This window comes from Bufo gargarizans, chromosome 1, assembly GCF_014858855.1.
Source record: "Bufo gargarizans isolate SCDJY-AF-19 chromosome 1, ASM1485885v1, whole genome shotgun sequence".
In the NCBI taxonomy this organism is placed as follows: domain Eukaryota; kingdom Metazoa; phylum Chordata; class Amphibia; order Anura; family Bufonidae; genus Bufo; species Bufo gargarizans.
In genome coordinates this window covers 518,992,352-519,009,891 of record NC_058080.1, presented here as the reverse complement: position 1 = coordinate 519,009,891, position 17,540 = coordinate 518,992,352, and the positions used below count along the sequence as shown (strand labels likewise).

The 17,540-nt window shown below is 42.9% G+C and overlaps 1 protein-coding gene across 1 annotated transcript in view; it reads right to left on the bottom strand.

The window, feature by feature from the left end:
- Nucleotides 1-17,540, bottom strand: part of MYO18B (myosin XVIIIB) — a 758,252-nt gene that overhangs the window by 545,327 nt on the left and 195,385 nt on the right. Inside the window, exons 15-17 of the mRNA XM_044275382.1 lie at nucleotides 17,288-17,378; nucleotides 10,261-10,453; nucleotides 8,455-8,535 (exon numbers count right to left, since the gene is read on the bottom strand). Of these exons, the coding sequence (XP_044131317.1) occupies nucleotides 8,455-8,535; nucleotides 10,261-10,453; nucleotides 17,288-17,378 (365 nt within the window). The remainder of the gene's footprint in view (nucleotides 1-8,454; nucleotides 8,536-10,260; nucleotides 10,454-17,287; nucleotides 17,379-17,540) is intronic.

Sequence of the window (17,540 nt, the reverse complement as noted above, 5' to 3'; positions counted from 1 at the left end):
GGTTGCCAACCTATTGCCAAATCAATAGAATCAACTACTCGCCAAATAGGGTCACCTGAGTGTTGGGGCCAGTTGAGTACTTCTAGTGTAATCGAACTTCTGGTGGCATCCGTTTCTTTCCCTCGGTATTGCAGGGACTAGACCATTACAGATACCTGCATTAGCAATATGCCACACACTAATTTACTAGTTCCAGTGTTCCATAGTTCCAATGAAAATTTATTTTAAACTCAGTTCAAATTGAAATCCTAGTTTAAATATGATGAGATGGATATTATATAAAATCGTCCTATAAAATATGATATTTATGATATTATATGAATATATTATATAAATATATGATATATAAAAATATAATATTTTACAACAAGTAAAAAATAAAAATCTATCAGGAAAGGATGGAAACAAGATAAAAGGTTAAACACCCAGTTCAAGTACTGTTGCAGAGGTTACGCCATTATACATGTATATTACAATGTACTAAAATACAGTAGGTAACCATACAGGTATATTTCTTAGTGCAGTTCAATTACTGTATCCTGTAAAAAACCTTGCATTGTATACATTACTTGGTCAATAGGCTTCTGCATCTTGCAAGACAGACAAGCAATACAATCTATGTACTTTTTTTATTTGCTAACCTAATAACTGATTTATCAACATCTACCTTGAATGTTTTAGTCACCTGAGGGGACTTTCAAGCGTTTTGCATATTTATGTGTCATAAATAAGGGAAGGCTCCATAATGACTTCAGCGTCTGCTGCCTGGCACCACTTAAATCTATTTTTTTTTTAAGTTGCCTTTTATATAGTTTGGAAGACATAGTACTGTCTTTATGACTCTAGACACATTTGCTTAATGTTATTCTGCATAATATCTCTGTCTCATGAGATTCATCACTCAGATAAAACAGCTATTCATGAACTTTATGAAGCTTCAATTTTTGTTTTTTCATGCTGTAAATAATGAACATTATGAACAAGTAACTGTCCACTTGTGTGTGAATATCAGATGCATCATTCATGGGTATTTTTAATTAATGATAATCATGGTGTTGGTCTTTATAAAGCATATTCTCTTCAAAACCTTGGCCAGATTATAAATGCATAAGAAAGTGCTGAATGCAAGAGTAATATTTAAACTATATGTGAGCAGTTTAACCGCAGCTATTACATAGTTATGGTTTATACATTTTTCTTTTAAGTCAAATAAATAATGCAAAATGGGTTTACCAGGAGATAGTCTCACATAAATCACGAAACTATGGCTAATGTAGTCAATGGATAATGTCATATGACCACGTGGAGCAAACATCATTACAGCTGTATTGTTTGCATATATCTACAGGGTACTTCCCTTAGTAAATGGCAGATATTTCATAGACTATATAATGGTACGTGCTTAATTTAACTAATGTACAGCTCAGGAAAATCCCTTTAAAGGAGTTGCCTCATTAAAACAAACCCTTTAACCAGTCTGGTCATCGGCTGAATTTTGAGATGCTGGCTTCCAGATTCCCTAGGGATCAGCTGGTACTGCAGCAGAAAGTTGCAGGCAGCCAAACATTTAATAGTACATCATTTAAGCAAAAGTAAATGGACAGACTAAGGCCCTGATTTACCTCTCACTCCAATTTTGAAAAGTGTATGTGTGGTTAGATATGTTAATGGATTTTACTCCAGATTTATCATTGAGATTGAGGATGGAGTAAGAAAACTGGAGTAACTTTTCTAGACAAAAGTCTAAGGATAAGACAAATTTATCAAACCTGTGACATTTGATAAATGTGGCATAAGGTAAGCCAACAAAGACACTGCAAAACTGACTGCCAAGGTTCTTTTATAAATGACTCCACTCTGGCTTATAAGGGCTCTAAGCAGGTGATCCACATCGATAGAGTACATGTAAAGGGATTGTCTCATGATTGGAGATGAGCGAATCGAATCCCACAATGTGGAATTTGATCCGAATTTCAGGATAAATTCGATTGAAGATCTCGGCCGAAATCCCGTGTGTGTTGGCGTATGTCACCACGCTGGCCGGCGCGATAACTTAATCTCGTGCCACTTGAGATTTCGCTCCAGATCTTTAAGCAAGATGGCGGTGGTTGGCCCGTCACAAGCAAATGGAGGCGGTAAGTTTGATTTAATTTTTTTTATGGTTAATTTTACACCATTTTTACACTCAGATGGCGTGATCATGTATGAACGCCGCATCGGTGGGGTACAATGACAGGGGCAGCGCTATAGCCACTCCCTGTCATTGCACCCGCTACTTACCCAAAAATTTGCTTAGTGACGAAGTACCGTAATTCGCCATGAAGCAATTTTTTGGGGGTAAAATTCGCCGAATCAGCCGAATCGAACTTTTCAATTATTCGCTCATCTCTACTCATGATGTCTATCTCAGTGGGAGCAACCATCTAATGTCTATGTGGGTGTACCAACTTTCTCCTGATGGTAGATGTCAGGGAAAGAGGGATAAAGCATGTGCAATTTCAAATTTTAATAAGAACATTCTAATTATTAAACATTACAAATACTATTTAGAACAAGTCTATGATTGTATAGTAAATATGTGGGATTTTACTTCTAAACAGCAGATGAGTCTGCAGTCAATGTTCAGACATTATGAAGCATGTTTTACCGATAAGTTATCTCTCTAATTAGGATAAATAAATAAAAATTGACAGTCATATCGACAGCTATATTTATGTCAGGTACCTGATTCAGTTATGTTAATTATTGGCATCCATATAGCCGTACAAATATTGTCACAACATGCAACACATAGGGTATCAATAATATGTAAATATGGCGCATAATATCATGTTTGATAACACATATTGGTATAAATTTGAATGCTTTATGGTAATGTCCTCTTTCTTGAAAAATTACTTATAGTATCATATGTCGGTTGAATGTGTCTTATAATTTATGCAGATAAACCTTGTTGGTCACAATCTTTCTTTTCACATCAAGCAATAAAATCAATAGTTAATAATGTACATACTGTACACAATAAATAATGCACACAACACCAAGGAGGATGACAACAGTTAAGAGGTCAAAAAATATCTTGCACAAAAGGTAACTAGTCTATAAGCCCTCTGACTTGCTGAGTGAATAAGATAAATTCAGCTATGCATACAGTGCAACCAAATAGCGACAATGTATCTCTTCTTTTGTAGAGCAACACCATTTACCAGTGTTGTGCTATTAGTTACCAGACAGTGATAAGGCAAGTATATGTTGCATGGCAGCCTGTACTTATAAAATGCCTACGTGGCATGCAGTACTCTGACCGCTGTTACCTCTCTCCTGTAGTTCGACTGGTACCTATTTTGTCTCCAGCGGCCTGTGTCTGTAATTTCGCACCCAGTGCATGGTGTCCCACATGGTGAGCTCTCCAGGCACTTGGCGTCCCACGTGGTCTTATATTTTTTATAATATACTTTATTTTATTCCTGTTTTACTCTCAAAATAAGCACCCAACGTGCATGTGTCCATAGCACTTTGGAATCTGTACACTCATACACTGCTGACATCTTAGTGATGTATGGGTGCACGGATTCCACCGCAGAGAGCGATGTACTGGCAGGAGTATACATTGCTGCTCCTGCCTGTACCAGCTCTGCCCAGTTAAAGACTGGCATAGCATATTCGATGTGCTAAAGTTTATTTATATTTTACTAAAACAGCCTTCTGCGTAAAGATAAAGTTGCATATTTGATAACTACTCATTTAATGGCAATGATGGACTACAGATGATGACCAGCTTTTTAGCATTTGCCAGTAGACTGGGAAGCTTTTATATTTCCGTTTCCATGAAGCCAGAAACAGTGCATTTGTAAAGTCTTCAGGACCTTCACTTTTCCACATTTTGTTGTGACCTTGCGCTAAAATAATTGTAAAAATTATGGTCGTGACTCTTGAACCGCATGCTGTTGCCTGCGGTTTGTATGTAGGTGTTCAACCACAGGTGAGGGCCGCTAGTGTGCTGTCTCACTTTTGGTTGCCGCGGGCAACAAGTTATGTTGTACTGTTGCAGCATAGCAGCCTGAGCTGTTGCTAGGCAGCTTGCTATAAGTGCATGCAGTTGTACTTGGCAATTTGGTTTGTATGTGTGATGTGAATTTGGACACTTCCCTTTTAAGTGGTTTCACTCCCTGTAAGTGTTGGAAGGGTTAGTTCCCTCTCCTTGTGTGTCTGTGTGGGTGTGGCCACTTTGGGCTATAAAGCCTCTTTGGAGTTCAGTATCTGAGGGGTTCTTCAGCCATGCTTTGCTGGAGACACTCTCCTGGTAATTCCAGTGGTCATAAAATTATTGTTATATATTTTTATACACGATGTTCTGTTGATGTTTTCCTTTGTGATGTTATGCACCTATGGATCTGGGTTCCTGTGTGTTTGTGTGTGTGCTGTGTCCACTGGTGTTTGGGTGCAGACACTTGCTCTATTGCACGGGATCCAGTCTGTGTGTCTGTGGCAGGTAGGTGTGGAAGTGCTTTTCATCCTCCTGCCATATCCATAGGCCGTTTATGTCCTCTTCCCTTTGCAGCTTGGCTAGTGAGACTCCTGTTCCTCCGTGCCTAGGAAGAACAGGTCCTCTTACCCTGCTCCTTGTTCCAGGGCAATCCTGAGGGCTAGCAAGGACCCCAAGGCATCCGGTGTATGAGTCCTCCCACCTTCAGGGTTGACTCATATGATTAGGAGTCAGGGTCAGTTTAGGGACGCGATAGGAGGTGACCTGCTCCCTAATACTGTCGTCCTGGCCAAGCAGCGCTTTACATCTCTGGGCATCGCACGGCTGGTAAAGAAACATCCAGTATTTCACACCTCTTTTCATAATATTGGCGTTCTTAATGGCTATTGGGTGCTTTTTTATTATTGCATTCAGGCTAAAAATCTTTTTATTTTAATTCATCTTTATTAATAATTTTTTACTATTTCCCAGTATAGTTCAGCTTCTGTGCATTTGCAAACCTTTTGTTCCTTTAGTCCTGCCAGGGAAGTGATCTGACGGCTCATGTGAAGGTCTTATCACTGAACTCCTAAAAGCTAATAAATAGAGATGAGCAAACCGAATCCAATGAAGTGAAATTCGATCTGAATTTCAGGATAAATTTGGTTTGCTGTAAAGCCAAATTTCCTTGTGCTTTATGGTAGCGAATCGATTTAACCTAAAATAGCGTAAACCAATTTTTAAAAATAATACTTACCTCCTCCATTTGTTCGCAATAGGCCGGCCGCTGACATCTTGATTGAAGATCTCGGCTGAAATCCCGTGCGTGGTGGCATATGACGTCACCATGCCGGCCGGCGTGATGACATCATCTCAGGCCGCGTGAGATTTTGCGCAAGATCTTCAAGCAAGATGGTGTCGGCCAGCCTGTTGCTAGCAAATGGAGGCGGTAAGTATGAATATAATTGTCTTTTAATGTTAATTTTACACTATATTATTAGTCTCATGATCGCAGCATCTGAGGGGTACAATTATGGGGAGCTGCGCTATCGATACAAAAAATGCTCTTCGTGGCAAATTAACTTGTCAGGAAGCCAATTAAAGTAGTTTGATGCCTACACTAGCTCTATATACAGTCATGTGAAAAAATTAGGACACCCTTTGAAAGCATGTGGTTTTTTGTAACATTTTTAATAAAAGGTTATTTCATCTCCGTTTCAACAATACAGCGAGATTAAAGTAATCCAACTAAACAAAGAAAACTGAAGAAAAGTCTTTTCAAGATCTTCTGTAAATGTCATTCTACAAAAATGCCTATTCTAACTGAGGAAAAAGATAGGACACCCTCACATGTATTCCCTCTTAAATTGGCTCAGATCTCACACAGGTATATCACACCAGGTGCACATAATTATTAAATCGTTACTCTGCATGTTGAATGAGGCTTGCCCTATTTAAACCTCAGACATTTAGTTTGGTGTGCTCCTGACTGTTGAAGTGAGAGTGAGCACCATGGTGAGAGCAAAAGAGCTGTCAGAGGACTTCAGAAAAAAGATTGTAGCAGCCTATGAGTCTGGGAAGGGATTTAAAAAGATCTCAAAAGATTTTGAAATCAGCCATTCCACTGTCCGGAAGATAGTCTACAAGTGGAGGGCTTTCAAAACAACTGCCAACATGCCCAGGACTGGTCGCCCCAGCAAGTTCACCCCAAGAGCAGACCGCAAGATGCTAAAAGAGGTCTCCAAAAACCCTAAAGTGTCATCTCGAGAACTACAGCAGGCTCTGGCTACTGTTGATGTAGAAGTACATGCCTCTACAATCAGAAAGAGACTGTACAAGTTTAACTTGCATGGGAGGTGTGCAAGGAGGAAACCTTTGCTTTCCAAGAGAAACATCGAGGCCAGACTGACATTTGCCAGAGATAAAGTTGACAAAGACCAGGACTTCTGGAATAATGTTCTTTGGACAGATGAGTCCAAAATTGAATTATTTGGACACAACAGCAGAGGACATGTTTGGCGTAAACCAAACACAGCATTCCAAGAAAAGAACCTCATACCAACTGTGAAGCATGGAGGTGGAAGTGTCATGGTTTGGGGCTGCTTTGCTGCAGCAGGACCTGGTCAGCTCACCATCATAGAATCCACGATGAATTCTACTGTGTATCAGAAGGTGCTTGAAGAACATGTGAGACCATCAGTTAGAAAATTAAAGCTGAAGCGGAACTGGACCATGCAACATGACAATGACCCAAAACATACTAGTAAATCAACCAAAGATTGGCTGAAAAAGAAGAAATGGAGAGTCCTGGAATGGCCAAGTCAAAGTCCAGATTTGAATCCCATTGAGATGCTGTGGGGTGACTTGAAAAGGGCTGTACGTGCAAGAAACCCCTCAAACATCTCACAGCTGAAAAAGTTCTGCATTGAGGAGTGGGGTAAAATTTCCTCAGACCGATGTCGAAGACTGGTAGATGGCTACAAGAACCGTCTCACTGCAGTTATTTCAGCCAAAGGAGGTAACACTCGCTATTAGGGGCAAGGGTGTCCTATCTTTTTCCTCAGTTAGAATAGGCATTTTTGTAGAATGACATTTACAGAAGATCTTGAAAAGACTTTTCTTCAGTTTTCTTTGTTTAGTTGGATTACTTTAATCTCTCTGTATTGTTGAAACGGAGATGAAATAACCTTTTATTAAAAATGTTACAAAAAACCACATGCTTTCAAAGGGTGTCCTAATTTTTTCACATGACTGTATACCCTATGAAAATTTAGAGTCATCTTTTTTGGAGCTATTCTTTTGGATTAATTTCCAAAGCAATCTTTCTTAATCCAGATTGAATTTACACAGAATAGCGTCACATTTAAATCGGATTTTCCCTGGTAACCACAAAAAGTAAATAGACAGTAACTTGCACAAGTATAATCTAAACAAGCTATTTGAAATTCACATGAAATTCGTTTAAGTATTTCATGTTGCCTAAGGTGAACCTAAATGATCTTGCAAGCAGGTCTGCATCTTCATACTAACATACTAATATACCTATATAGAAATATACATACTGGTAGCTATAGACATGTAGTACTCATCAGCTAAACACTCATTTAGCCAAGAAACATTTTCCCTGACTCCTCCATAAACATGCCCACTAACTTAGTATGTAATTTCTATGGGAAAAACTGTGGGGTTTGCCCGTGCTGAAATCCAATTTATCTGATCACTATTTCCCCCAACAGGAGATGTTAAAGGACAGTTGGTTTGATAGTTGACCATAGTCTCATGTCTTTGTCCTAATACATTGTATATTAATAAATTAATAAACAACGGACAACGGTCCCATTCGTCAGGTACAGAATGCTTGCAAGCATTCTGTACCTGACAAAGGGGACCGCTGTCCCTGAAACGTGTTGTACCACTTGCTAAATAAATCTTTGGAATTCTAACTAAAATATTGGATGGTTTATTTTGCGCTGCGGGATATGCTTTGCTGATCTACTTACCTTCTGAGGGACCCCAGGCATCCTTGACCAGAAGCACTCGCATCCTTGGCCGCACACCATCCACACGGGAGTTTTTCACAACTCCACAAGGTGAACCTCCTCATTGTAGACATTTTGCATTACAAACGTGACCTTATTACCGTATAGTGCGCTTATTTATGTTTCTCAGTTAAACATCGCCTGTACAGCCAATCAATTCAAATGGGACACGGAACCCCCTATTTTGGTCATCAGTAGATGCCCAGCAGTCAAACCCCCATTAATCTACACCAGTCATCAACTATCCAGTGGAAAGAGAAAAATTGCTTATTTGTTCACAAATTGAATATCATTTTAACTTTTTACATTCAGCTTTCTGCTTGTCTCTTGATGATTGGAACAATCTTTCAGAACAGGTTTATTATGAATCTCACATTTTGCTTATAATTTCAACTAGAAATTGAACCTCATTTTATAAATGACATAAAAAATTAGGAAAGTGTTTCTTGCCTGTGAAGATGTCTGGTCTATGACAGATACAGCGTTGAATGGGGAATCCAGAGGTATTTCAAAAGAAACGTCAATGTTTTCCTGTGAAGAAATGTCAACTTATTAAACGATTCATTATATACTTAAAACATAATTCATCCAAGTACAAGTATGTCAGCTGTAACGTTTGTGTTGTGAATTAGGAATAAAGTCACCTCTGCATATCTCTAGATGTCTATTAGTTTTAGTAAAATCCTGACTGTTCCATACAAAAACATAACCTTTATTGGTTTGGTATTAATCAAAGTATTAAAACTTCAGCCCCCTCAGCTGCCTACAAAACAGAATAGATGCCCTGATAATGGTTATCCTGTGTTAGAAGCCTCCTGGTGTGCTGTGCCCTAGAGATGCCCTGACAAAGGGATAGATGGCACCACCAAAACCCCAAACAGGTTGTGCTGCAAGATATCAATCAATCTATTATGACAAAGTCATAATATCTGCTGTCAATAGTCCAAAATAAAGACTTAGATTGTGCACAAACACATTTAAATATTGAGACGCAATCTAATTCTTTATTTTGGACTATTGAAATAAATTTGTCATAACTTGCGGCACGACAGAACAACTACTGACATCTGTTTGGGGTTTTGGTGGTGGCATCGAAACCTTTGTCAGGGCATTCCTAGAGTATTCCTAGAGTTCCTGACGCAGGATCACCCTTATCAGGGCAGCTATTTTATTTTGTAGGCAAGGTCATCATAATGGGGACAGACATTATGGAAAGTTTCTTCCCTCAGTTAAACCTACTCAACTACCTGGTCATCACTTTTGTTAAGAGAGGCTGAAGTTTTAATATTTTGATTATTACCAATAAAGGTTATGTTTTAGTGGTGGTAGTTCTGTGCCCATATCTATATATCTGTTTCAGAGCTGTGATTTTGTTCTGTACAAAATGCAAGATTCAACATAAGTAGGTCAGCCCCATGGTTTAGGATTAAGGTGGCTGGATGACCTCTCTAGCTAACATTAGCAAAATAAATAAAAAACTCATTATGGTCAGAACCTCCAAAAAGCTCCATAATATCCAATATTATCATCATGTGTACAGAGAAATATCTTAAAACTGGTATGACGATACTGTATAGCTGGGCCACATAGAACTTATTTGTATAGTTTGCTAACATACAGTATGTAAAAATCCCTTTTACTCAGCATTATAGGAGTTTTAGGGCAGTACAATATTGATGACCTTTCTTCAGGAGGTCGATCAGCTGTTTAAAGAGACAGTGACTGCTGCAGCCTCCTCACAGCATACCAAGCACTGTGACATACATACGTTGTATAGTGGCTGTGCTTGGTATTGCAACCCAGGCCCATTCACTTAAATGGGATTGATCTGGACACAGGCAATGCGACCAATAAACATGACGTCATTGACCTAAGTTGACCCTATCCTGAGGATAGGTCATCAATATTCCTGGAAAACCCATTTAACAGGACTTGGTCTGGGCCACTGATTCTAGCCTCTAGAGATGACGTTTTGAAATGGACATATGACTTCTGTAGTCAATCACTGTCTGCAGTGGACACCATTGAGGTCACCACTGAAGCCAGTGATTGGCTGCTGTGGCCACATGTCAGTGTTAAAAAATCCTTGCTGGATGCCAGGATACAGAAACCAGCAGAGGACCTTGGAAGCAGCACAACAAGAGCAGCAGAGCATAAGTATTACTCAGTTTGTTATTGTATGCCATTGTAAGCTTTTGTTACAAAAAACAAGGGGTTGGACTACCCCTTTAAATACAAAAAGTCAGTCAGTCTCACCGCACTAAACCTCTCCAGGGGAGTGCTAAAGGTTCTTTTGTAGGACAAGCATTGGAAGCGTTCTTGTGTATAATTATGGCACATCTCCTCAAATGTGGCGGCCCTCTCTTTCTTCTGATGACGTGGATTGTGAAATCCAGGAATATCAACCACCATGATGGATGCCAGTGTTAACAGACTGGAGGACAAAGACCTTAAAAAATAAGAATTGAGATTAAATAGCCCAGAATTTTATTAAAAGGAGCAGTCTAAATATGATCACAACTAAAACCTAAGACTCAATATGGTATTGACTATTACATTCTTTATAAAGCAATAATATACCATAACAATAATCTACATATGGTACTATAGTTATTTTAGTTATCAACTATAAAAACAAGATAAACACTTATTTTACTTCTCAAAAATGTATCTATATTTTTAGTGTAGCACACACTACCAGATCGCACATGCAGAACATCCAGCGATAAGAAGCTAAACCTTGCATTTTAACTCCTTCATCCTATATGTATTTTGGGCCTTAGGGTACTTTCACACTAGCGGCAGGACGGATCCGACAGGCTGTTCACCCTGTCAGATCCGTCCTGCCGCTATTTCGCCGGACTGCCGCTCTGTCCCCATTGACTATAATGGGGACGGGGTGGAGCTCCGGCGCAGCACGGCAGTGAACGGCGAAAGGCAGCCGGACTAAAAGTACTGCATGTCCGACTATTTAGTCTGGCGGCCTCTCGCCGTGCAATGCCGTACTGCGCCGGAGCTCCACTCCGTCCCCATTATAGTCAATGGGGACAGAGCGGCAGTCCGGCGAAATAGCGGCAGGACGGATCTGACAGGGTGAACAGCCTGTCGGATCCGTCCTGCCGCTAGTGTGAAGGTAGCCTTAGTGACAGCACAATTTTTTTTTTTTATCATAACATTCCAAAAGCTATAACTTTTTTTTATTTTTCTGTTAATGTAATTGTATGAGGATTTGATTTGGGACAAGTTGTAGTTTGTAATTGCACCATTTTGCGGCACACATAACTCATTGATTAACTTTTATTAACTGTGATGCTGATGGGAGACAGAGGGTGCCCCCTCTCCCTCTAAAACAACTTAGATGCCCTCAGCATCTAAGGAGTTAAATGGCCGGGATCGGCTTTTCTGTCGATCTGGGTGGTTAGAGCAGAAGCGCAGCTACCATAGGAAAGCTGATGTCCTGCTCTTCACTGCACTGGAGACACCCCCCCCCCCCCCCAACACTTAGTCTAAGCTACCGCAAAAAGGTGGTGGTTTAGAAAAAAGGCCACTAGATATACTGGTGGTCTTTAGGGGGTTAATATCTTGGTATTGGGCACATCCAAAATTTAAGTTGCTCTCATAAACTGATCAGCATTCACTGTGTAATATGTTCCAAGAATCTGCAAGTATTTGTGACCTGAGAGTTAAAATAAAATCATATTACAAATGAAAACTTACAGATCTGACATTTACTGTAAAACCAAAACAGCATATTCAAGTAAAAACAGTGGCTTAAACTAATCAAATTTCCCTGAAGCCTAAGAACTTAACTCTTTATTCTTAGGATAAACCTTAAAAGGGTTGTGTTAGGTAAGAAAATAAGGTCTGAGCAACTATTCCTGACAAAGTCCATGGAGAAGAGAAGTGCTGTTTCTGGAAAGAAGATAAAAAATACCTATTCCCTTACGTCCTACCAGCAGCACAGATGGGGGTTAACTGCCCCCCGTGGACTGGTAGGACCGGCGGAATGTTTAATGAGCCCAAAGAATAAACCAATAAAAGAACTCCAGCTCCCTTAAAGGGAGGGGTTCATCCCCCAGCCCACCGTGTTTTTTTCTGTCCTTTGGACAGGTGGACTGGCGAGTTTTACTCTCTCCTTGTTGAGAATTGGGGACGTTTTTTGACTCTTAGAGCCATGAGTGTTCCCCTTTTTTTCCAGTTGTTAGTGCGCTTATATTTGCGCCTCATTTTCTGCAAGTGGATTAGTTCTACTTGCCTCGGTCTCCCCCTGTGAGTCGGCAGCGCTCCGCTGCATGGCTGGTATGGGCGCCGCCATGACCGGAAGTGACGCGGGCCTAGCCGCGGCGTCACTTCCGGTCCCTCGGCCGGCCGTTCGGTCCTGACTGCAGAAATTCAGGATAAAGTACCGGCCGGTTTTTTTCTTTCTCCAGGGGGGATGGAGGTGTGGTGGTGATCACCACTTATTCATTAACCTTCTCTTTTAGGGAAGGCTACAGCTGATGAATGGCAGTATCGTTAGGGGGAGGATTATTTTAACAAAGACCACTCCCCTGGGCGGAGCTACTCTATTTAAGCTCCCTGCTTCCATTCAGTCGGTCTCTGGCTGCGCTGCTCTTACAAGCAAGCTCCAGAGTCTCCTGCATTTCTGTGATATTTCTCTATCCAGACGGGATTTTTTTGCCTTTCAGAGCTTATTACTGACTCCTCTGGTTCGTGCTCCTAAAAATCATGGAGGGTTTTTCCCTTATTTCTTTTAGGATGTTTTGATTTTTTAATTGTTTTCCCTTTCTATTTTCAGCTATGGCCTCTCCCCAAGAGCCCAATCAGCTACGGAAAACAGCTACCAAGAGGAAACACCTGGCTTGCTATGACTGCAATACGCCTCTTGATGAGAGCTGCCCTTTCTCCAGGTGTGACAGTTGTCGTTCCACCACTGCTACTGAGCCTTCGATGCAGGACATGTACCAGTGGGCCAAAACTTATGTTGACGATTCCATTCAAGGGGTCGTACGTCTCCTTAATGAGAGGCTACCTGTTCCCTCCCAAGCTCCTATGGAGGTGAGCGGGGGCCCCGATAGGCCTTTACCCCTTTCTGTGGGGTCATCTTCTTCTGAGGAAGAAGAATCGACTTCTGGCTTTTTTCCACCGGAAAAGACTCAGAAGCTTCTGAGGTCCATCAGGTCGGGGGACCATGATGTTGACGTAGGGGAGTCTTCCGATCCCGCCTACCGGACCCAGCGGGTCTTTAGGGCAGATGAGACCCTTCTCTCTGTGATGCGCACAGAGTGGAAAAAGCCGGAAAAAGGCCCAGTCCTTACCAGGAAATTCAAACAAATGTTCCCAATGGCTAAACCCTTAGTGGAATCGTGGGGTTCCATTCCTAAGGTGGACATGGCAATTGCCAAGTTGTCCAGGCGCACTCTGGTTCCTGCAGACGATGGGTCTAGCCTGCAGGACCCTCTAGATAGAAGGACAGAGTGCACCCTTAGACGAGGTTACTCGGCTGCCGCCGCTTCCGCCTCGACTTCCATTGCTGCCACAGAGGTCTCGTCCTTCCTCAGAGCCAGGTTGAATCAGATCCAGACGGATGTCGACCAGAGTGTCTCTCGCGATGATATCCTCGCTGCCTTCAAGTCCGTCAATTTGGCCATGGACTTCCTATGTGACACAGCCCAACTTCAGTTAAAGTTGGCAGCCAAAACAATGGCTTTAGTATCTGCCGCTAGGAGACCTCTGTGGCTGAAACCTTGGAACGCAGATAATGCGTCCAAGTATAACCTCTGTGGGCTCCCCTTTGAACCTGGCCGTCTATTCGGATCTGAATTAGACACCATTATGGAGGGTCTTTCAGATAAAAAGGGGAAGAGTCTCCCCCAACAATCCTTTCGAGGCAGGGGTAGACAAGCCCGCGGGGGCCGGCCAGGACAGCAGGTTGGACGCAGAGATTGGGGGGGGCCGCCTAGAAAATTTTCTAGGCGCTCCCGTAAACCCACCAGGGAGGCAAAACAAACCTCCTGACTATGGGCCTCTCTGAGGCTCTTGGATAAGCCCTGCTATCCCTGTCGTTACACTTCTGGTTTTTCCCGTACCCCTTCTCCACCTCCCTCTAAGGGGGCGTCTTTTATCCAGACTCTTATGGGCCCAAGAAATCCCGCATCCTTGGGTCCAAAATATCGTTGCCATAGGCAATCTAATAGACCTTGTTTTTCTCCCCCCAGGAAGACTCATTGCTACTCGCAGTTTTTTGCCGGCCAGACAAAGAATCTTGGAGGTCTATGTTCAAGACTACCTTTCCAAGGGAACCCTGGAGGAGGTACCGGCAGGGGAGAAGGGTCTAGGGATTTATTCTCCAGTATACCTGGTTCCCAAGAAGACGGGAGATCTTCGGACGATCATAGATTGAATACTTCTCAATCCCTTTTTAAGGAGGACCAGATTCCACACGGAAACTATAAGGTCGGTCAGCCACCTCCTCAGCTCTGGGGAGGTGATGGCCATTCTGGACCTCAAGGCTGGGAAATTTTTCACGATCACGGTCCAGATACTAGGAGTAGGCAGACATCTCCAGTTTGCCGCCCCTCCCTTCGGAATCTCGTCTGCCCCCCTGACCTTCACCAAGGTCATAGTATCGGTAGTGGCAGCATTGAGACTCTAAGATCTGACCATTGTCCCTTACTTGGACATCTGGCCTCTACTTTCCCATCTTCTTCATGTCGCATTTTTTCTTCTGCTCCACCTAGGTTGGATTGTCAACTGGCTGAAGTCGAACGTGAGCCCTTCGACTTCTATCCGTCATCTAGGATTCTTAGTCGACTCTCTGGAGATGTCCCTCCAGTTGACACCAGAAAGAAGAATGCGGATACAGGACCTAGTAAGGGTCCCTTATGTACCACAACGAGTCTCCATATGGACCCTCATGAAGATGGTGGGGCTCGTGTCAGCGACTGTGGATGCAGTCCCTTGAGCTTTATAGCACCTCCGGCCCCTTTAGTCGGAGGTCTTAAACAAACGGAACGGCAGCCCCCTGGGGCTAGATTCCCTGTGCCCCCTATTCAACCAGTCCCAACTTTCCCCCACAGGGTGGTTTTATCTACCACAGGGGAAGTCTATGACCCAACCAGCTTGGCTCATATTGACCATGGACGCGTCCCTAGTAGGCTGGGACGCTCATATAGACGGGTCCCCAGTTCGGGGATCCTGGTCTCCTCAGGAGTGGCATCTTTTTTCAAATCTCCACGAGATGTGTGCTATCCGGCTAGCCCTCCTTCACTTCGCCCCTCAGATTCGGGGCAAAGCAGTGAAAGTCCCGTTAGACAACAGGACTGTCGTGCTTTATATAGACAAGCAGGGAGGCACAAGATTCTTACCCCTTCCGTCTGTGATCGGGGTAATTCTGCGGTGGCCAGAGCTGAACTTATCCCATCTATCCGCCACTCACATCTGAGGCTCCTTCAACGTCATCACGCACCGCCTAAATTGCGGCCTATCGACCATGGAATGGTCACTACATCCGGAGATCTTCAAATAGTTAGTCCTCAGATGGGGGATGCCATAGGAGTATCTCATGGCAACCGAGTTCAACGCCAAGGTACAGAGGCTTTGTTCCCTAGACAGGGAGGACAACCCCCTGGCGATAGGCGCTCTGACAACACCGTGGAGGTTCAGGCTGGCGTACATCTTCCCTCCCCTTTCCATGATTCCGAGGGTATTGATGAAAATCCGTCAGGATCAGGCCTCGGTAATAGCCATCATACCATTTTGGCCCAAGAGATCCTGGTTTTCCCAGCTCATTCAGATGAGTCGGGGACAATATTGGAGACTCCCCCCGGAGCAGACCCTGGTGTCATGGGACACGCATCTCTGCCCAGATCTGCACAGACTCAACCTGACAGCCTGGAGGTTGATCAGTCCCTTCCCAGAGTGGATGGGCTCTCTGAGTCGGTCCTGAGAACTTTATCGCATTCCAGAGCAGAGTCTACTAAAAAGGCCTACTCCCGGATCATGAGGATCTTCACCTCTTGGTGTAGCTCCAACCAGGTGGCGTTTGCAGATCCGCCCCTCGCAGCGATCTTACAGTTCCTTCAGGATGGGATGGACAGAGGTCTCGCCCCATCTACCCTAAAGGTCCAAGTGTTTGCCATCTCGGCCTGTCTTAACAGACCATATTCTCGGGACCCTCTCATCAAGCGCTTCCTTAAAGGAGCGGAAAGATTGAAGCCTACAATACTGAAACCCGTCCCTCAATGGGATTTGTCAGTTGTTCTCAGGGGGCTAGCATCCCCCCCCTTTGAACCCTTGGAGGAGGCAAGTTTTAAATTTTTAACACTTAAGATGGTCTTTCTTCTGGCCATAACTTCGGCCAAAAGAATTTCGGAGCTACAAGCTTTCTCCGCGTTATACCCATATACCATGTTTCTACAGGATAGGGTCCTTTTAAAATTTCTACCTTACTTTAGACCTAAGGTTTCAACCTTTCAGAATATTAATCAGGTAGTCTCTCTACCTGTATTACTCTCTGCCTCCTCCTCTGATGTCCCAGTGCGACATCCACTGGATATATCTAGATGCCTTCAGATCTATGTGGATAGATCCAAAGAATTCAGGTTGGATGAAAATCTCTTTATCCTGTTTGCCGGTAAGTCTAAAGGCCGTAAGGCGTCTAAAACGACTATTAGTCGCTGGGTCAAGGAAGCTATCAGGGAAGCTTTCACCTCTCAATCCTTAGATCCTCCGGAGTTTGTGAGGGCCCATTCTACAAGGGCCGTAGCTACCTCTGTTGCGGAGAGAAGTCTTCTCCCCCTAGAGTTGATCTGTAAGGCAGCTTCCTGGAGCTCTGAATCAACCTTCATCTCCCATTATAGGATTGATGCTAGGGTATCAGAGTTTTCGGCCTTTGGGCAGACAGTTCTTGCTTCTGCCGAGCATGAGGACCCTCCCTAGGGGATTCTTCTTGCTATCTCCCCATCTGTGCTGCTGGTAGGACGTAAGGGAATCGTTAATTTCTAACGATAATTTGTTTTCCCTTAGTCCTAACAGCAGCACACAAATTTCCCGCCCTAAAGCATTTTTTTCTTGTGATATACACGGTGGGCTGGGGGATGAACCCCTCCCTTTAAGGGAGCTGGAGTTCTTTTATTGGTTTATTCTTTGGGCTCATTAAACATTCCGCCGGTCCTACCAGTCCACGGGGGGCAGTTAACCCCCATCTGTGCTGCTGTTAGGACTAAGGGAAAACAAATTATCGTTAGAAATTAACGATTTTGCAAACATGGACAATCCCTACCTGTTAATGAGTGAGACAACAGCCGCAAAGAGTTCTTCATACAGTCCTGCAGCCATTCCTTCAACACATTCCACTCCACTCATTTTTGGCCCTAGGATAAAAGAAATTTAATGCATTATTCTATGAATAGTATGTGCTACTGATCCATACACAAACGAGAAAATGTTTGTTAACTTTTCCCACCAATTACATGAATGTTCCACTGACAACCAGGCACAGGGATGCTAAGTATACCTCTGACAACCATACATCA